Here is a 22286-nt window from a genome sequence, read left to right on the forward strand (position 1 = left end):
CTGGGTCTTTGTATATGATCTGTTTATCTTCCTGACACTTGACAGCCTGCTGGACCAATCAGTTTCTAAAGTAGAATGTCTTCTGTTCAGACACTCTTCTCTACCCAGTCATTGGCGTTATGTTATCCTGTCCTACTGCCTATCTGTCAATCTGCCTATGGTAGCAGAATGACGAAGCATTTTCTGAGCTTAACTGACCAAAATGCACCTCCAACAACACATAAAACCTCACAGAAATGTTCCCAAAAAATCCCAAATCCCAATGACAATTTCTCTCAACCAGTGGCAAATTTACTTTTTAGGTGAGCGCTGATACTGCCCTGTGATAAGCAGTGCCCACTTTGTCAAAGGCAGGGGTGCAAAATACTTTGCTTGTCCAATCACAGCACGCCTCTCCAGGGTACTGTTGGGGAGATGAATCGCTGCGGCGCTCCACCAACGTTCCGCCCAGAATTTTTATCTAAACTCAGCAAAAAAAGAAATGTCCCTTTTTCAGGACCCTGTCTTTCAAAGATAATTCGTAAAAATCCAAATAACTTCACAGATCTTCATTGTAAAGGGTTTAAACACTGTTTCCCATGCTTGTTCAATGAACCATAAACAATTCATGAATATGCACCTGTGGAACGGTCGTTAAGACACTAACAGCATACAGACGGTAGGCAATTAAGGTCACAGTTATGAAAACTTAGGACACTAAAGAGGCCTTTCTATTGACTCTGGAAAAACACCAAAAGAAAGATGCCCAGGGTCCCTGCTCATCTGTGTGAACGTGTCTTAGGCATGCTGCAAGGAGGCATGAGGACTGCAGATGTGGCCAGGGCAATAAATTGCAATGTCCGTACTGTGAGACACCTAAGACAGCGCTACAGGGAGACAGGACGGACAGCTGCAGTGGCAGACCACGTGTAACAACACCTGCACAGGACCGGTACACCCGAACATCACACCTGCGGGACAGGTACAGGATGGCAACAACTTCCCGAGTTACACCAAGAACACACAATCCCTCCATCGGTGCTCAGACTGTCTGCAATAGGCTGAGAGAGGCTGGAATGAGGGCTTGTAGGCCTGTTGTAAGGCAGGTCCTCACCAGACATCAATGGCAACAACGTCGCCTATGGGCACAAACCCACCATCGCTGGACCAGACAGAACTGTCAAAAAGTGCTCTTCACTGACGAGTTGCGGTTTTGTCTCACCAGGGGTGATGGTCGGATTCGCGTTTATCGTCGAGGGGAATGAGCGTTACACCGAGGCCTGTACTCTGGAGCAGGATCGATTTGGAGGTGGAGGGTCTGTCATGGTCTGGGGCGGTGTGTCACAGCATCATCGGACTGAGCTTGTCATTTCAGGCAATCTCAATGCTGTGCGTTACAAGGAAGACATCCTCCTCCCTCATGTGGTACCCTTCCTGCAGGCTCATCCTGACATGACCCTCCAGCATGACAATGCCACCAGCCATACTGCTCGTTCTGTGCATGATTTCCTGCAAGACAGGAATGTCAGTGTTCTGCCATGGCCAGCGAAGATCCCGGATCTCAATCCCATTGAGCACATCTGGGACCTGTTGAATCGGAGGGTGAGGGCTAGGGCCATTCCCCCCAGAAATGTACGGGAACTTGCAGGTGTCTTGGTGGAAGAGTGGGGTAACATCTCACAGCAAGAACTGGCAAATCTGGTGCAGTCCATGAGGAGGAGATGCACTGCAGTACTTAATGCAGCTGGTGGCCACACCAGATACTGACTGTTACTTTTGATTTGGACCCCCTTTTGTTCAGGGACACATTATTAAATTTCTGTTAGTCACATGTCTGTGGAACTTGTTCAGTTTGTCTGTTGTTGAATCTTGTTACGTTAATACAAATATTTAAGTTTGCTGAAAATAAACACAGTTGACAGTGAGAGGACATACATTTTTTTGCTGAGTTTATAATAAATCATGTAGCACATATAGGATAAGTGAGTTTTCTGTAGCCTACAGGCTGGACATAAAATGTATGACAATGTAAGATGGACACTTTTTACATCATGCAGGTTTCTCCAATCAAATAGCCAAACCTAAATGACACCCAATCAAATAAAAATTGCGCTGTCATGTTAGCAAACAACATATCCTAAAAACAGGACAGGTCAAAGTAAAATGGTCAATATGGAATGGACAATCACAAGTGCTGTCCAGGAGTTTCATCCCATTGTCATGATCAGTGGTTTCAAGTTTGTATCCGTACATTTTTGACAAGCTGATCATAGCTTAAATAGCCAAATTGATTAGTTACAGGAATACGGACTAAAAAAAGCCAAATGCAACGGTCTGTTTAACAAAATGGTGGGCCTACCACATGGACGGGCATCTGTGAAGGCTCCTCAGAGGAGGAAGGGGAGGACCATCCTCTTCAGTGAATTTCAGAAAATAAATGGGCCTAGGCCTATACAACATCAAATATAACAGGCTAATTAGCTATATAACAGGCTAATTAGCTGTATTGATGATGGCACAATATGTTTTACATTTAAGTCATTTAGCAGATGTTCTTATGCAGGGCAACAAACAGGAGCAGATAAAATGAAGTGCCATGCTCATGGGGTGTGTGGCTAGACAGAGGATACACCAAACATCCCTGTCATTTAGCTCCAGACTTTTAAAAGGGAAACTATTTCCAATTGAAGAGCTCTGCCCGTTTCATCTTATTAGAAGCATACATATCTTAAGAGGTAAAAAGTATACCCCATGACAAGACCTCTCTCACATGTAAGTGATCATTTTGTTTGCCAGCATGTATTGCCCGTGACCCCCCCCCCCTCTCCCACACACAGACACAGCTGCTAATCACAAATACATTGACCCCTTTCTGGCAGCAGGTTATAGCTGGTTTTAAAAAGGGTCTGGAGGTCACTGGCTGCCAGGAAGGAGTGGGCCTTCGCAGTGATTGCTTTCCAATGTACAAGACCTCATTTTATTACGAAAGAGGACAGGCACATTCAATTAGTCAAAGGGGACCATAGAATCAGGACGCTGTAGAGACCCAAATTCCCAGAGCATGCAGAGAAAAGGATAAAGGAAGGTCATGAAGGGTGAGTATAGATAGACATCTGTGAATTTGAAGCTTAACGGTCACGTTTGACAAGCCGTGCAGGCGTCAAAAGAGTGGTGAGGGGACGGATGCTATCGCCGTGAGACTGACACAATCAAACAGACACAGTCAAGAGCCCCCAAGTGTAAAAAGATAGGATTGTGTAGTAGACGGACCAAATTGACAGCAGCCACTTTTGCAAAAGAGTAAGATAGTCACACTAATTCATTATCACATCTATTTCAATAAAGTGATACCCGCGATACAAACAGGTTTGCGCATGCATAGGCTGAACACAAACAGGCAGAAATATACCCAGATAGAAATACAGAAACTAAACTTAATGAATTACACCCACATAATCACTCATAACACCTATACAGACACAGACAGACAGACAGACACACTGGAATCACCAAGACTTGCCACATCTCAAACACCCCCACCACACACACACTCCAAATGCCAAAAAGCTGGACTCACCCAGAAGAGGAGGTTGAAGAAGACCATACCGTAGCGCAGGCTCCTCATGCAGCCCTCAGCCATCCTGCAGCGCCGCAGCTCTAGGAGGAAGATGAAGGAGAGGTCCAGGTAAAACACCACATACTTCTTCCCCTGCGAGGTGGTGTAGCGGCCTTTAGCCGCCTGCGGACCTGGCGCCGTGTGGAAGCCGAATGCAAAGGGCGGACGTTTATACTCGTACTCGCCACTGTAGCTGTGGAAGCCCGAGGTGAAGGGTGGCGTCTCGGGCTTGCTGTCCAGTGAGGGACTGCGCCGGTACGGCGTCTCGTCCGTGCTCGAGCGCCTCATGGACCAACCAGAGGTGAGACGCGAGCAACAGCCAAAGTTTTATTTCAACACCCTCAAGAGCTTCAAGATGTCTTTGAGAGCCCACACAAAAAAAGTCACTTAAGACCTAAACAGAGACACAAAGTCCAAATAACGTGTCCTCAGGGGACAAATGTGCATAGTTGTGGTGCCAGTAATGTGGAATAGCAACTGTTTCTAAGCAAACCAGCCTACAGTGTTCTCACCACAGAAACTGAAGCGTGAATAGGCATGTAGTCCAACTGTGCCCCTGCAGCGATAGACCAGCTAAGATTAAACACATCACCTCAAATCCGTCTGTGGACGATGTCTTGTCATCTGTGGTTATCCAGAGTGCCTTCATTCGTAATCCTACACCTGTATATTCCCGTTTTAATGTTGCTTAATCCTACAACACCTGTATATTCCAGTTTCCCTTTGCTTAATCCTACAACACCTGTTCGTTATATGTTCCTTTCCTGAATCCCACAACTACACTTGTCTATCACTTGAAAAAATAAACTCCAGTTTTTCCAATTCCTGCTAATCTCAGGTGAATCGGACACACATAATTGCAAGAGCGCTTGGCACTTCCCGAACTGCTCTAATGTGGTCGGTTGCCTGAGTGATACGTCACACCTGGTGCCATTAGAAATTCCGGAGCAGGTGCGCTCTGGCAGAAAACAGCCACTTTTGACAAGAACAGTGTTTTAGCCAATCAGTCTCTTTTACACCAGAACCACTTCTCCATTAAGACCGCACGCTAGTACTATATCCAGTTGGAATTGATTCTGAATGTTCACCAGTGTCCATTGTCTTGGCTCCACTTTCCCCCACATGCAGAAAAGTTAAAAGGAGAGAAGATGTGCAGACCAAGAGACAAAACTGAGGTGAATGCGTGGGGATGAGTGAAAGGAAAAGATACGTGAGAAAAGGATAGGTAACTGAAATGAGGAGAGCATTCTTTGGTTTCCTTTAGGTGAGCGCTCTACCACTTTCCTTGCCTGGTTTTCCTGTTCGTCCTGGTTCGTTCTCTCTAACTCCCCCTTTCTGCTTTTCCTCTGTTCCCCTTCCCGCAGCTGCTGTTTCACAGGTCTACTTGCTACTTGCCTCACTCCCTCGCTCCTTCTTCACCTCTGTCTCCCTTCCTTTCTGTCTATCAGTTCCACAGTCCAGCAAGTAGAGCATTGCATTCAGGCAAGGTTCCCTTTCCCTCTCCTTCTCTCCCTCCCTTCTGTGCACCCTTTTGTTTGTTTTCTCCTCTACCTCTCTAGGTGGGTAACTAGAGTAAAGTATCTGCCAGGGTCATTTCCAGAAGAAGAGAGAGAGACACCTTCCTTGGATGAGGGAAGAAAAAAAAGACTGCAGTGTTATAGCAACCGTCCAGCTCCCTCTCGCTCTCCCTCTCCCTTCCACCCTCCCCCTCTCTCTCTCTTTCTCTCGCTTACTGTCTCTCATTCACTCACACTATTTCAGCACTCCCCACTCTACTCCTTGGTAACTGTCCTCAAATCCTGACAGTGAGATGGGTTGGAGCAGTCATTCACAGCCTATAGCCACACCCTACTACAGAGCTGAGCCAATCCGCTTCCTGCGTCCCATCCTCCCTCGCACCACACACTGTTCCTTTCTCTCCCTCGCTCTCTCTCTGACACACAAACACGTGAGCATCAACCCCACACAAAAGAGGACCTGCTCCTTGGTTAACATACCAGAAAGATGCTAGTGCTTCCTCTCCCTCTCTCTCTCTCTCTCTCCATCTCATTCCACATTCTAAGGTTGTTCTCTCACTCAAACCTACACTCTATAGATGCTTGACTACAGTCATGTTTTCTACCTCTACCCCTCCGACAGGAACAAACATACCCACACAGTGCAGCTAGAATCCCATGCTGCAAGAAACTCTCCCTAGATATACATATGCTATGAACAAAATAACACGCTCCACAACTCTGTGACCATCTGGTTCAAAACAATGGATGGTGATGACGGCTTCCAAGCCAACATGCAATTTCTTTTGAATAACAAAAAAGGTCAATTATGATTGAACATATTTTTCCCCTCGCCAAGATGCCAGTAGCAGAATATTGAACTTTCAGTTTGTTCTTAGATGCATGTACATGTTAGGCTTATGGGTAACACAATGCCTTGCAGTCTATCATTGTGTATTGCTTGCTAATGATGTTTGGTAATTGTGTGGATCATCTAAAAAATAGCATTTGTATTGATATTAAATTAAATCCTATACTGTATAATATACCTATCCAAAATCCTTTTCCATATACCTCACATATTGCTGAACACACAAAATAAGGAATATAGCACAGTTCCCTGTAGATATGCGTATCAGTCCATCAGGCTTACAGCATAATCTCTCTTCTACAGGCTTAGAGAACCATGCCTGGTAGCCCCATCTTAAAGATAAAACCAGCAATGATAAACTACATTATGACAATTTAATGATGAATTAAAATAGGACTGGAGGCTGGTCCAGGTAGGAAGGAGGAAACAGACCTCTTGTAAATGTGCGAAAAATACATCAAACATATTCAGACAACAATATGGATCATTTAATGTAAATACTATACACATACAGACAATGTCCTTACTTCCCATAAGAATAAATCATTCACGGTCTCTATAACCTTGTTGTTGTATGCTTGCCTTTATTTTAGACCCACAGAGAATGAATGAGTACCAGCCTATTGTGGCTTAGTCAGTCAGTTGGCGCTTTTACCGTATACAGGGAAACCCTGAGGCTCAGCAGGTTGTGAAATGCACTATACGTACTAAGCCACCTTCAATAAACAGACAAAGCGACCAGGAAATACAATAGTCTTAAAGTAGGGGAGAAGACTGCGAGGCCACATTCTAATGTAGTCATCATAGGCTAGCAGACCACCTACGTCCAAGACAAGGACTCTTTAATAGAGGAGGAGTAGTCTATACCACTGGCACGTGACATTAATATTTTGTCAAGTGAACTAATGATAATGGTTGTGGAGTGACATCAATACGTTCATGCTGAGGACAAGTCAATTGCATGCTTGATCAATGTCAATGATCAACGCATGAATATTGAGAGCAGGACTGTCTCAATAGGATGTAGATCGGTGGTTCCAAACTGTGGGTCAGAGACCCCAATGTTGGATCATGACTGGAGTACAGGTTGGTTGGAGGATAAAAACAATATGACTATGTAGTTGATTCCTTCAAATTGGCCAAAATATGTCCTTAAATGTCATAATTTTCAAGCAAAAATGCATTTATTTTACTACATTTTCTATTTTCATTGCCTGGGATTTTCAGCTGCACAAAAATAAAATAAAAAATGTATTGGGTTTTATTTTGGAAGGAGGCAGGGGAAAATGTGAACTTTCCACACAGAGGGGATCAGTACAATTACCAGATACTAAACACTGTGCAAACCCAGTAAAAGAAACCAAGAGAAAAACAACGGTGTGCCCCTGAAGAGCAACGGTAGATTACCTCTCCTAGTGTGAAACGACAAAGGAAATGGAACTTTAATAATTCATCAAATCTGCCGCAAAGCCTCCACACACACAGCCTCCATAGAATTCATTTCTATTTGATTTGCAGTCATACCGGGCAGTGTGTATCTAAACACAGTTCCACACAGTCCACACTTATATCCACACTGGGTGGCATTCAATCAAACTCACACTGCAGGAAACCCTGTACTGTCCTAAATGGATTTTACATACGTGGATCCAGCACCCAACTTTTTTTAAAGAGTCATTTGTAAGTGAGCACATTGTCTATTATCTCATCTTAATTACAGCTATAGCGATACAAACATCAAAACAGAACATCGGTCTCAGCCCTAAATAAACTATAGCGATATGTAAGAGGGCACCTGCCGTCCATCCATTACAATTCTCAGCCCGGGGACAGTGTCAAGAGATGCCAGCCTGATGCTGACCTCATCACACCTAACAGCCCCTGTGAAAACCTCTTCACCCGCCATAATCACGATGTATGCATATCTATCAGATCTCTCAGTAATGTTATGAGCCTAATCCATCTTCACTAACATATCAGGTTTCTCGATTTCTATGCAGAGTCGAGGAATGCTTTCTTTATGCATCAGCACATGCTGATTACGAACATGATTGAGAATGAGTGCGTTTGTAATGAATGGGTGTTGAGACAGGGGAAACGGTGTATGTGAGACTGACACAGACACAAAACTGGGGTTAGGGGAGGTGTTGGCTCATCGCAAGTCTAATCCCGCAGCCATTGTCTCCCGAGGAATTAGATGAGATTGGTGGGGAAAATCCCCTTAGAGGACAGGGTGTAAGGATTGCAGGACATAATCCATCTATCGCACATACACACACTCATAGACCCCCCCCCCACCCCACCCCCCCACACACACACACAGGATTTAAGAAAAAATGTACAATGTTTGTTTGACCCTCTTCCAAACAGGCCCATTTTTACCACATTCCTGTGACATGGGGTGGTAGTGGTGTGCAGACGTGGGTGGGAGTTTATTTGAATAAAATCCCTTGAATATACAGCATCAAAAATAAATCTATTATTCATTTGTTTTGGTAGGTCCTAAGAAACACTATAAGACTAATAAAATGTATTTTTAAAACGACACATATTTTGTAGTAAGAATACAGAATAAAATAAATCATATTTTCCCCACACAACTTGTGTCACGGGAAGGTGAAAAAATGTGATATTTTTGAAACAGCCCAAACCCATGCTTTTTTTATTTTTTTATCCATGTTTCATCTCTTTCTTACCCACTTTGTTAGGGTGCAGACGTAGGGTCTTAACGTTGAGCGTATCTTCATCATGATACTGATAGAAAATAAAAGCAATCCTATTTTCAAAAGCATGCGAGTCTCGTGTTAATATTTTACAACCTCCGCGGTCCTGTGGAGTTGCATACATGCGATCGAGCAAAACAAAAAGGCCTACATTTGATTTGGGCAACATTATTGCATGCTGAATGTTTCTGATCAGTGATAGATGGGCAAACGAATAAATGAGCTATACAACCCCCACTTATTTGCGCAGCCAGAAACCAATTAACCAAATAGCCCATACAGACAGAGACAGACAAGTCAATGACGTCTCAGGCTTTTGGGCAAAAACGTAGACCTAGGCTACTAAGCGACTGCAAGTGAAGAGCAACATAATCCACTTGTTAAACTACATAACATGCCGGCAAAATGTTCAAATAGATGAGCCAACTAGACAAGATGATCATGAGCAGCACTCACCTCAATTTAGATAACATTTCCCCAGCCTATTTGTTACCTAACCAATACGAAAACAGAGATTCAGTGAAAAACAAAATCTGACATTGACTCCTTTGACTCCTCTTGATAAATCAATCAAAACGGTGCTGAAATTATCATCTAGTTGACCACACGCAGGTATGGCTTCAAATGTATTACAATGATTGGAGGACTTCGGGAGTTTCAATAAGCAACAATTTGATACAGGCCTTCAATTGAAATAGCCTACTTTATTCCAATATTTTTGTCATTCAGTAATATTTATTCCCACAGTAATTCTTTATGGGTCCATCCAGTTGTGGTTAAAAACATTTCATGCTTAGTGGTAGGGTATGCGAAGAAGAGTGACATGCCTTGCAAAGTTTAGAACTGGCAGAAGGATGGTTAACTTGTGCTGCCTAGCAACCATCAAGAGTTTAAGAGCGTAGTGCGTGCCAATGCCGCCTCAGTATTAAGATATGTTTCATACTAAAGGCGTAAGCATGCCTTGATTCGGCTGGCACATAGCCTAACGAGTGTGCTCGCATTCTCCCTTAAAATACCTTTGCTTGAAAAACGAGAGAAAAAGCAGCAATAGTTCTGTTTGTCTATCTTGAGACACCGTAGCCAAAATAGTCAGTATTCATCTAAAATAACTCAAGAAATCTGTCATTAATTTTTACGTTTTGCCCGAGGAGATTTTTTGTTGCGCAATTGTACACCCAACTAAAATGTTTGGTGAATAATCCCTACTGTTGACCAATCACCAACGAATGGGCATAGACTTGGGCTACCGATTTCAGCTTGCCTCGAGAAAACACACGAACAGCCGGAAAACCCTTGCTGAATAAAATCTATTCATAATATATGCACAAACTTTTCCGAACTGTTTTGGATGGGAAGTATTCGGATGCCTTAAGCCATAGGCAGAAGTTTACTGAAATGATTACTAGATCATTAGGTGGAAATTAAAGTTTCGGCTTTGATACAGGTGTTGTATTAGTCTATAAATACATCTCTGCCAAAATGTGTCATCTCTCCCATGTCCTATTCGACTAGTAGTTGTTCTGAAATGTTTATTGCTTGCCTACATTTTACTCCCTCCTCTATGTTAAATATAACACACATACATTAATTATTAATTTCGGTTGCCTATCCTGACGTGAAGTTTGTTCTATAGAAAGTATTTGACTCTGATGTGTGCCACAGAAAGTATTTGACTAGTGACAAAATTAAGGAAATTAGAAGGGGGGTTCGGCAAGGCCATTTTCTTGCCTGCCGAAAGTCTCACCTCCCTTCTATCTTGGGACTGCAAGGCCTGGCACACTTCAGAGTCATTTTTGGTAGCTCAAACTCAGGTTGACCAGTAGTGTGTCACAGAAAGTATTTGACTCTAGCCACAAAATTAAGGAAATTAGAAGGGGGAGGAGAATTTCGGAACCCCCCCCCCCTTCTAATTTCCTTAAATTTTGTCACTAGAGTCAAATACTTTCTATGGTACACGTCAGAGTCAAATACTTTCAATAGAACAAACTTCACATCAGGATAGGCAACAGAAATTAATAATTAATGTATGTGTGTTATATTTAACATAGAGGGAGTAAAATGTAGGCAAGCAATACACATTTCAGAACAACTACTAGTCAATAAGATATACTACTAGTCAAAGAGATACATTTTGGCAAAGAGGTTTATTTATAGACTAACACACTTAAAACAGATAGCCAAACCGAAAACTGCAGACATTACTAGTGGCTGCCCCGCGATCAAAGGACACAAATAAAAAATGCTTTCTGCGACTAAAATGAAATGTAGGCTAAACTGACAATGAAGAATTGAGTGCGTGCGCGTTCACGCGAAGGGGATATTTGCGGCACAACACCTGCAATACATTTCAGTTATAAGGAAAAAGCGTGAAAAAAGTTTTCGGTATGGTAAAGTTGGCGGGGAAAAACGTAGTAGTATGAAAGTGATATTACACACATGCAGCAAGCAAAAATCACAACGTACCTAGCACACATCTAAGCATGCACACAGCCCCACACGCACACACCCCTACACAAGCCACTGGGCTCACTTACTGTACATCATGGCGTTAACACAGTATAGCGGGTGAATAACGGTGAAGGGATTGCATTCGCAGTATGAGTAATCTCTTCACTAGATTTCCCAGACAGGTGGCTGTGCGTTGGCGAGCTCCAGGAAACTTGATGAAGAGGGAAAGTAGCAGAGCGGTAGAAAAGTGGTAAATGCGGAGGGTATTGGGGTCACATGTCGGGTCAGGTCAGCGGACAGGTGTGTGTGTGCACGGTGCATATCAGTCACGTGCCCGACTTCGTCTTTGATTATAACCAAAGCAGTTTATTTTTCCAAGGATCACTCATTACCCTCCCCACGTTAGATTGCACTAGATAGTGTTGCGTCTGCTGAACTGTCTCATATTTCTCTCGAATTCACTGGTAATGGTTTCCCAGTTCCCAAGGGTATCGATTCATCCACTTAACCTGGCACCATAAAGAATGAGAACCAATATGCTGTTGTTTGATTACGGTAGCTACTAGCTTAGAGCAAGCCTTTTCTGTAGCACACAGTGTTGCTTCTGAGCTAAGGCCAAACAATATGACCAATGGCATAGGGCTACACTCTTAGAATATACGAGAACTCTTTTTGGTTATCTTGGTTCCTCTGTGGAAAGGGTTCTACTATACATGAAACCCAAAAAGGTTCTACCTGGAACCTAAAAGGGTTCTTCTATGGGGACAGCCAAATAACTCTTTTAGGTTGTAGATAGCCCCAATCAAACTCTCACTGCAGGTGAAGCTCAACTGTGGTAAAGCTGGCCTCATCGTAGTCAGTGCAAGCTTAGAGACATTGCACATACACAGTTTAAACTGTTAAGTGAGAAATGCAGAGTTCCTCTGAGGTTCTCACCATATAGAATTAATAATCATACAAATATAATTAGTAATTCTATTTCTATGGTTCACATCCCCGCTGTGGGAACATAAGAGTTCTGGTGCCATAACCGGGAAATCGTGTTTACTAGTTGAAACACACCGGCTGGTAAGTAATTCATGTTTGAAAATAAATAAATGATATGATAGTCCTCTGCATATGCTCCCCCACACTTCCTAACAGACTGCCTGGTCGAAACACACGCTTGTTTCGCAGTAGGGGTCTGATAGAAACCAGCCCTAATTATGTTCACTTCAGTTAGCGCGTGATGTTAAATCAGTGTGGAAACCGATTGGATTTGAAAAAAGGAAATTTCCTATTTTCTTCACCCAACTTTTTACCTAAATCCAATGACATAGTGAAATGTTTTGTTGATTTCACGTTGAATTCACATTAGTTGACAACTCAACCATATGTAAATGTAACAGTATAACTTTAAACCGTCACCTCGCCCCGACACGGGTGCGAACCGGGGACCCTCTGCACACATCAACAACTGACACCCACAAAGCGTCATTACCCATCGCTCCACAAAAGCCGCGGCCCTTGCAGAGCAAGGGGAAACACTACTTCTAGGTTTCAGAGCAAGTGACGTAACTGATTCAAACGCTATTAGCGCGTACCCGCTAACTAGCTAGCCATTTCACATCCGTTACATAAATCAAAACTAGACGTTGAACTGACGTCTGTGCCCAGTGGATTGAATGTTTATTTAATGTACTAAAATGTTCATTAAAACCAACACCGAAGGTGTTTGCTAAGTAGCAAATAAATTGAAACTGGTTAACAGTGGCGGTATATTCTTAAGAATTCTTTCAAGTACATAAGCCTGTGAACACCTAATTACCCAAATCATAATTACTGTTAGTGGAGGACTGTTTGCATGGAGAGAGAGGATGTTAATTAGTAGACATACACAGAACTGTAGGATAAATACTAAAATAATAATAATAATAATAATAATAGGATAAAAGTAAAATGGAGAGATAAGCACTCCAACAGATTGTGGTCCACTCCTCTACACATCTTTTCCAACAAACGTATATTACCATTTCAGTCATGTTGTCTTTACTCGTAAACATTTTCTTTTTTACACGCATAACTATGTCGCTTTGGATAAAAGAATCTGCTAAATGGTATATATTATTATATATTTTTTTTTTTAAAGAACGATTCAGTTTGAAATAATACAATAAAGTGGTGAGTCCAACATTGATCTTACCTCTTTGCACGGCAAGTCTATAGCTCGTGGGATAACTAATATCTTTACAACCTGAGTTGCATTAAGGTACAAGCTGTCCAACATGACTCCAAACCAAAGATGTTAAACAGTAGTCCTACACAACTGTGGTGGCTGGGAGAGGTGAGGAGGCTGGACACCTTATTTAAATCGGCAGAAAATTTGCTACAACAGAATGTTGATAGTCATATGTAAGAATGATGAGAAACCTACAGAGGGCATTTTTACTGTATGCTGGATTTAGGTTTCCCAATTGTCTTATTTGTCTCAGGTTGGTCAACAAAAAAAATTCTATCTGACTTGCTAATGTTCTGGTGACAGGTGAACAGAAATAGCAGGAAAGAAAACTGGAGCAAAAATGAAAGTAGGTGAGAAAAAGGGGAGTGTTAAGTAGAACACCTATTTATGTTTGGGGAATGAGAAAGGAGGGTAATTGGGGGATGAGGGAACTAACTCTAGGAGTTGACGTAATGATAAAAGGGTCAAACACTAAATAACTACCAAACACGCACAATCCCTCAGTCTAGTCCATTCACACACGCTAACATGATGTTTCTTTCCAGTATTTGGATGAGTTGAGACACTTTCGTTTGACTATCTTTCCCACTGGTGGTCAATTTAAACACTGCATGTTCACAGAAATGTTACATTATATCCCAACAGTGTCAAACCTGCTGATGCAGTAAGTCCTTTGTGGCCTCAATCAGCTTTTAAATCAAAATAGTCATAACCCCACTGTCACCCAGTAAGTAGACAATGTCAGCGTGAACACAAAATATGTGTCTGTTTCCTAAATAACGTCCCCTGCCTCCCTCTCACAGCATAAGAACGCTTGACAGCTGGCATGGCATTATCCCTAACTGCATCATCACTCTCTCCAAAGACACCAGGAAGTGTAATCCAACTGCACAAAAACAATGAGTCAGCCAACTACTGCAGGTTAACAATATTGAATCAGGCTAAGGTATTAAATGTTCGGAAAACAATTGGGAACACATACTGTATAACACATAGCAGAGAGAGAGACAGGTAGAGAGAGAGAAAGGTAGACAGAGAGAGTCAGATTAGTAGAGAGAACAGGGAAGAATGAGAGATGTGCCCTGGGACTTCACTTCAGCTTTGATCAGGCTCACTCTTTTTTTCAAAAACAGAGGGAATACTTGATCTAGGAAAATCTATGACTGTGTGAACTGTGTCGCAAACTTTCCCACAATGTATTTTTGAAATAAAGCAGAGCTAGGGGGGGGCTTCAGGATTGGACAACACATTCTTTCCGATTTCTGACAGATTTGTTGCCATGGCAACTAAACCCGGCCGAGCAAGTAAAACAGCACCTTGTGAACTTCTCAATGAGAGCGCGAGTCACTGTGGACTGTGGTGTGGCAGACCATGCATGCTAATGACATAATGGAGGACCTTGTTAGGGGTGAAGCTAATAGAAGCAAATACATTTACATAAGTTCCCATTTGGTTGATTGATTTGCTGTGTTAGTGTGCTAATTTGTTCAACCATTGATCTCTATTTACCTCCTCTGAAGACAGCAAATCACCATCTAGCAACTTTCGCAAGACGAAACACCAATCCATGACGGGTGATCTGCATGTAGCCTACATGGAGTCCTGTGTGGCTCATTTGGAAAAGCATGGCACTTGCTGAGTTATGATTGTGGGTTTGATTCCCACTGGGCCCACCCATATGAAAATGTACTGTAGACACACACTACTATAAGTCATTTGGATAAAAGTGTCTGGTAATTGGCATATATTTCTGTATTTCATTTTCAATGCATTTGCAAAAATGTCTAAAAACATGTTTTCACTTTGTCATTATGGGGTTTTGTGTGTAAATAGATGAGAAAAAAAATCTATTTAATCAATTTTGAATTCAGGCTGTAGCAACAAAATATTGAAGAAGTCAAGGGGTATGAATACTTTCTGAAGGCACTGTATACCTTACACATGCAACCCATGATAAGACTATGTAATGTGCATGTTAACAAAGTCTATTAAACTGAATAGCTGACTCCATTTAACATTCTAGAACAAACACGTGCAATCAAGTATTATGCGTTTAGCTAACTAAGATCAAGGAATGGTCATGAGAAATGAATATCAAAGCAAGTATTATTTAACACCTTTGTAAAATGAATGGATTCACATACAAGGCATACATTGTAAGCTACAAGGCAATACTGACATTAACAAAACATAATTCGTGGCATTTACAGTGCATTTGGATAGTATTCAGACCCCTTGACTTTTTCCACATTTTGCTACACTACAACCTTATTCTAAAATGGATTAAATTGTTTTTTCCCCTCATCAATCTACACAGAATACCTCATAATGACAAAGTGAAAACAGCTTTGTAGAAATTGTTGAAAAAAATTATCACATTTACATCCGTATTCAGACCCTTTACTCAGTACTTTGTTGAAGCACCTTTGGCAGCGATTACTGCCTCGAGTCTTCTTGGGTATGACGCTACAAGCTTGGCACACCTGTATTTGGGGAGTTTGGAAGAAAATCCCCAAATCCAGATGTGCAAAGCTGATACAGACATACCCAAAATGACTCAAAGCTGTAATAGCCTAAATGGTGCTTCTACAAAAAATGAATTGGCTGCGCCCCCATGTGAAATCCATAGATTAGGGCCTAATTTATTTATTTATTTAAATTGTCTGGTTTCCTTCAATGAACTGTAACTCAGTAAAATCTTTGAAAGTCGCGTTTATATTTTTGTTCAGTATAATATGCTTATATGCTAACTAAGTGTGACAGACACTAGGAGCTAATTGAGGATATAATTACATAAAACACCCTGAACTGAAATGGATATTTGTTCAATGACGAAGTGTCATATTAGCTGCACTGTGACATTTCAGCTGCATTTATAATATTTGCGAACTGGAGGAGAGCAGCGGGGAGGATGAGGTGAACAGCGGAGTGGAAAATGAGTCTTTAAAAAGGACTGATTTACATTAAATAAATAGATAATGCCGCAACCATGTCTAAAATACAGCACTATGCGTCCTGCTGACTATCAAGAGCAGGCTCTTCAACAAAGTGGTTGTGGATTGTGCTGACATGCATGAGGTCCCTGGTTCAAGTCCAGCTCCTGGCTCTATCCACCAAATTCACAACAGCGTGTTAGGCTTTTTCAGTGTTATAATACTTTATGTCATATACTAAAGCGCCTTTTCTGCACTAAAGGCACTATACAACATAGCATAAGACCATTATCACAGTATACACAATAACACCATATCAAACCGATCAGATATACAAGAAAGCTCCTCAGTCAGCTAGTTACACGTTCATGTGTGACAGAGTTTTACCACAGGAGTATTGAGTTGTGGACTGAATGAAGCCTCCATCTTTACAAGCACTCAATCTCACTACTATGCCAGATTACATTACTACTATGCCAGATTACCCGGTCACTCTCCAGAGGTCGAAATAGCCCCATGTAAACCATCAAGATATTAATGGTCCTTCTATTGCAGTGTACTTATCTATAGGGAACTCCCCACAGAATGATTGGCAAGCAACCATTCATTCATGACAGTCTGGACAACAGAGTTTGAAATGCAGTAAAGAGTAAATCAATGTAGTCTCACTGAAATACAAAATAAAAATAAATGGGGAGAGAAAAATTGAAAACGAGAGAGAGACAGAGAAGAGAGAGAGAGAGAGTGAAAGAAGAGAGACTGAACAAGAGACAGATGTTATTGTTGCCCAAAGAGTGTGTGGTGAGACTGAGAGGGAGGAAGAGTGTGTGGTTGAGGCATTTGGTTTTTCACTCCATTTACTTAACTTCAGCACTCCCACACAATAGTAAACAAACAAAAGACACTTCAAAATAGGTCCAACATGGCCTTGTTCACATCTGCATCTGATCTTACAACCAACCTGGCAAGAGGCACAATGGTAAATTTTGTGAAGTGTGTGTATACAGTATAGTGCCTGTCTAGTGCTAGTTCTACATTTCCCTCTCTCTCTCCCTTTATATTTTAGAAGGCCCTTCAGAAGGCAGCACCTGTATGTACAAATCTTTCCACCCACTTGTGCCTAAAAGGGCTTCTCTGTGCATTGTCCAGGAATACACACACTCACTACACATCCTTTTACCACACAAACAAACTGTCATGCCCTGGCTACAGAGAGGCTTTTTATTCTCTATTTTGGTTAGGCCAGGGTGTGACTAGGGTGGGCAGTCTATGTTCTTTTTTCTAGGTTTTTGTGTTTCTATGTGTTTGGCCTGGTGTGGTTCCCAATCAGAGGCAGCTGTCAATCGTTGTCTCTGATTGGGAGCTATACTTAGGTAGCCTGTTCCCACCTGGGTTTGTGGGTAGTTGTTTTTTGTTTCGTATCTGTACCAGACAGAACTGTTTCGGTTATTCTTTTGTCATTTTTGTATTTAGTGTTCGGTTGCTATTATATTAAATATGAACATGCACCACGCTCCACCTTGGTCCTCATCTCCTTCTCCCGACGACAATCGTTACACAAACGCTCTACAATCTTTAGCCTAGTGGTTAGAGCGTTGGGCCAGTAACCGAAAGGTTGCTAGTTTGAATCCCCAAGGTGGACATCTGTCATTCTACCCTTGAGCAAGGCAGTTAACCCCCCACAACAGTTCCCCGGGCACCCAATGTGGAAGCCCCCAGCACCTCTCCAATTCAGAGAGGTTGGGTTAAAAGCAGAAGTCAAGTTTTGGTTGGACCTTGTGTGCAATTGACGATAAAAATACATGTATTATTTATTATGACCTATTTCTCTTTCTCCCTCTTTTACACACACACACACACACACACACACACACACACACACACACACACACACACACACACACACACACACACACACACACACACACACACACACACACACACCTACTATACAGAGCTGGGTTGGCATGTCCACTCTCAGTGGAGCCAGTGTTTGCGATAATTATCCCGACCCGAATGTTGCCACACCTAGAGGGAGCCACAAGTCGCCCATAAAGCTCTCAGGGAAAAAAAACACCAGCTGCAGGAGTAAAACCAAAACACTCCCTCTGCCTTCTCCACCCCCCCTTTTTTATCGTTCCTGTTTAAACTGTTTTTCAAATACTTTTTAAAACCTTGGCCTTGTTAGTGAACACAACAGAAAAAACATGGCCAAATATCAAAGCCCAAACTTGGGGTATGCCTGTTCCATTTTCTCTCGGCTTGTGCAAGTCAATGTAAACAGTAGGCTACTGCCAACTGAGAAGTTAGAGTTCATCAGTTCATCCGCGTTGGCCTGTTGAGGTGTGGGCGCGCATATGGAGGAGGCTGTGTCTGTGCTCTCGCTATGTTTACTAAGCTCTGCATTGGCATAACACCAACACGTTCATGTACTGTAAGCATATTGCTGCAATATACAACAACAAGAATTATATCGATATGAATGATAAGTCACTTTGATGGTCCTCAGTTGGTTGGTCATGACATACAATGCATTGGGCCAGTAACCGAAAGGTTGCTGGATCAAATCCCCGAGCTGACAAGGTAAAAATCTGTCGTTCTGCCCCTGAACAAGGCATTTAACCCACTGTTCCCCGGTAGGCCATCATTGTAAATAAGAATTTGTTCTTAACTGACTTGCCTAGTTAAATAAAGGTTATAAAAAAAAATATTCTATTGTTTTTTCCCCCTCAATCTAGCCACAATGTCAAAGCAAAAAACATTTTCTTTAGACATTTTTGTACTTTGTTGAAGCATCTTTGGCAGCGATTACAGCCTTGAGTCTTCTTGGGTATGACGCTACAAGCTTGGCACACCTGTATTTGGGGAGTTTCTCCCATTCTTCTCTGCAGATCCTCTCAAGCTCTGTCAGGTTGGATGGGGAGCATTGCTGCACAGCTATTTTCAGGTCTCTCCAGAGATGTTCGATCGGGTTCAAGTCCTGGCTGGGCCACTCAAGGACATTGTTGCGAAGCCACTCCTGCATTGTGTTGGCTGTGTGCTTAGGGTCATTGTCCTGTTGGAAGGTGAACCTTTGCCCCAGTCTGAGGTCCTGAGCGCTCTGGAGCAGGTTTTCATCAAGGATTTTCTGTACTTTGCTCCGTTTATCTTTCCCTCAATTCTGCCTAGTCTCCCAATCCCTGCCGCTGAAAAACATCCCCACAGCATGATGCTGCCACATCTATTCCTCGCCGTAGGAATGGTGCCAGGTTTCCTCCAGACGTGATGCTTGGCAAACAGGCCAAAGAGTTCTATCTTGGTTTCATCAGACCAGAGAATCTTGTTTCTCATGGTCTGAGTCTTTAGGCGCCTTTTGGCAAACTCCAAGCGGGCTGTCATGTGCTTTTTACTGAGGAGTGGCTTCCGTCTGGCCACTTTACCATAAAGGCCTGATTGGTGGAGTGCTGCAAAGATGGTTGTCCTTCTGGAAGGTTCTCCCATCTCCACAGAGGAACTCTGGAGCTCTGTCAGAGTGACCATCGGGTTCTTGGTAACCTCCCTGACCAAGGCCCTTCTCCCCAGATTGCTCAGTTTGGCCGGACGGCCAGCTCTAGGACAATGATGGAGGCCACTGTTCTTCAGGGCCGTCAATGCTGCAGAAATGTTTTGGTACCCATCCCCAGATCTGTGCCTCGACACAATCCTGTCTCGGAGCTCTACGGACAATTCCTTCGACCTCATGTCTTGGTTTTTGCTCTGACATGCACTGTCAACTGTGAGACCTTATATAGACAGGTGTGTGCCTTTCCAAATCATGTCCAATCAATTGAATTTACCACAGGTGGAATCCAATCAAGTTGTAGAAACATCTCCATGATGATCAATGGAAACAGAATGCACCTGAGCTCATTTTTTTGTTTCATAGCAAAGGGTCTGAATACTTACATAAATAAGGTATTTCTGTTTTTTATTTTTAATACATTTGCTAAAATGTCTAAAAACATGTGTTCACTTTATCATTATGGGATATTGTGTGTAGATTGATGAGGGAAAACATTTTTTTAATCAATTTTAGAATAAGGCTGTAACGTAACAAAATGTGGAAAAAGTCAAGGGGTCTGAATACTTTCCGAATTCACTGTAGAGATGGAAGTTAACACATTTGTAATAGAAAACATCCTACATTCCTATACCAGCCTATAATATAAGATCACATAAAGTATTCTTGTCCTATGATGAAATTGTACTGTAGGGCTGATCAGCCTGCCTTTATCTGTGGGTATGAGTTGGGCAGTCAGTGAGGCTCAATGTTCCTCTTCCAAAAGAAGGAAAGCCAATACAAGGGAGGGAACAGCTCCAGGAATGCTTGGAATTCTGAAATGTTATTCTCTAGGGAAAGTTTATTTCTGTCTTTTATCTGAAACCAGGAGAAAGTTTCTCTCTGACACCCTTTCTCGTTCCTCACTCCACAGAACTAGAACCACTCCACAAATTTTTTTAAAAGTAACACAATAAAATAACAAAAATGAGGCAGTATATTGCCTCATTTTTGTTATTTTATTGTGTTACTTTTTAATTTTTTTTACTTTAGTTTCATAAAACTGCATTGTTGGTTAAGGGCTTGTAAGTAAGCATTTCATGGTAAGGTCTACACTTGTTGTATTCGGTGTGTGACAAATATAATTTGATTTTGATTTGAAAAAAACAACATGAGGAGATACATTTGAATCATCACGTGGTTGCTACGGAATTGGATAAATATTGAATTAGTAAATTAGTAGCCCTAAGTATATAATAGTATATAACTATAATACTAACTCTCCTAAGGGACGTTGGTGTGATTTTGAAGATGTTGTCATGATGATAAGAAATTGCTTGTTTCCATGACCATGTATTCAAAACTCTTCCCAAAAGGTATTAAAGTAGCTGTCATAATAATAAATAGTTATTCTGTGTGTGTCAGAAAAAAGTTCTTGAAATAGACAATTAAAATAGTTTGCACAGCACATTAGCATCAATTGGTATGTTAGCTAGGTCTGTAATCTATAAATTGGCTGAAAATAGCAATATTGCCAGGGGAAATGTAGGCTTACCTCTATTTATATTTTCTCGTCAATAATGGTCCTCCCCGTAGAATACTCGGTGAGTAGGCTAACTTTGAAAGTTCACTCTTTCTCGCTCTCTCTATTTGTCTCTCTCGTGCCTGAGGTTCCCGTTGTAAAACTAGAACCACTTTCAAATATATCAGTAACGTTACTGTAGTAGCCTACACATTTGAATTCCCATCGGGCGAACACGTTTCTGGAGCTCCGCAATGGTGATGATAGGTACATTTCAATCAGTTTTACATGCGCTCCTTCTCTAGTACAGAAGGTGGCGGTAACACCATTTCTGTTTCCCTGTTTTATTCTTGTTCCCAAATACTTTATACACAAACAAAAATTCCAAAATTCTATACAAAAATTACACATATTTTTGATTGAATTTAACTATCTTATTAAAACATTAATCCGAGTGAAAAACAAAAATAATAACATTTTCCTGAATCATTGTAATAAGATTTTTTCAGAGTGATTACAATTGCACTAGAATTGTTTTTTAATTTTTTATTATTTCATTTATATTTTTGGTATGTTTTAGTATTTTATTGTTAATACCTGCGTTCTGTTTTGAATGATGTAACAATGTAAATTGTTGACCTGTATTTTACATTTTAAACATTTACTTCCGGTTTTCGGATTTAGCGTCCAAAAATTAAAGTCCGCTGTAAACGCTATGTTTATGATACAGCTTCCCATTGGTTCCTGCATTAACGCCCCACATCGAGCACCCATTGGTTCCTGCATGAACACACCAGTGTCCTCCTTACGCTTCGAACACACCGACTGTGTCTTTTCGTTTTGATACACCAGAAGTACATTCATTTCCAATGGAACGCTGCGTTTGCCTTGCGGCATTGCGTTGCAGAGGCAGTTGCAGTACGTTCTGTGTGATCAAATTGTATGCGTAGACTTGACAGAAAT

General features: G+C 41.7%; 1 protein-coding gene across 4 annotated transcripts in view; it reads right to left on the bottom strand.

The window, feature by feature from the left end:
- Positions 1-21656, bottom strand: part of LOC139575063 (tetraspanin-4-like) — a 113414-nt gene extending 91758 nt beyond the window's left edge. The window contains exons 1-2 of one of the 4 annotated variants that reach the window (XM_071400038.1): positions 21357-21656; positions 3557-3636 (exon numbers count right to left, since the gene is read on the bottom strand). In XM_071400038.1, coding sequence (XP_071256139.1) covers positions 3557-3619 — 63 coding nt within the window. In that variant the 5' untranslated portion in view covers positions 3620-3636; positions 21357-21656. Of the gene's footprint in view, positions 1-3556; positions 5390-11219; positions 11245-21356 lie in introns of those variants that run through there. The other 3 variants (XM_071400037.1, XM_071400035.1, XM_071400036.1) reach the window with 3 other exon arrangements.
- Positions 21657-22286: the final 630 nt, after the last annotated feature.

Source organism: Salvelinus alpinus, chromosome 5, assembly GCF_045679555.1.
Source record: "Salvelinus alpinus chromosome 5, SLU_Salpinus.1, whole genome shotgun sequence".
NCBI lineage: Eukaryota > Metazoa > Chordata > Actinopteri > Salmoniformes > Salmonidae > Salvelinus > Salvelinus alpinus.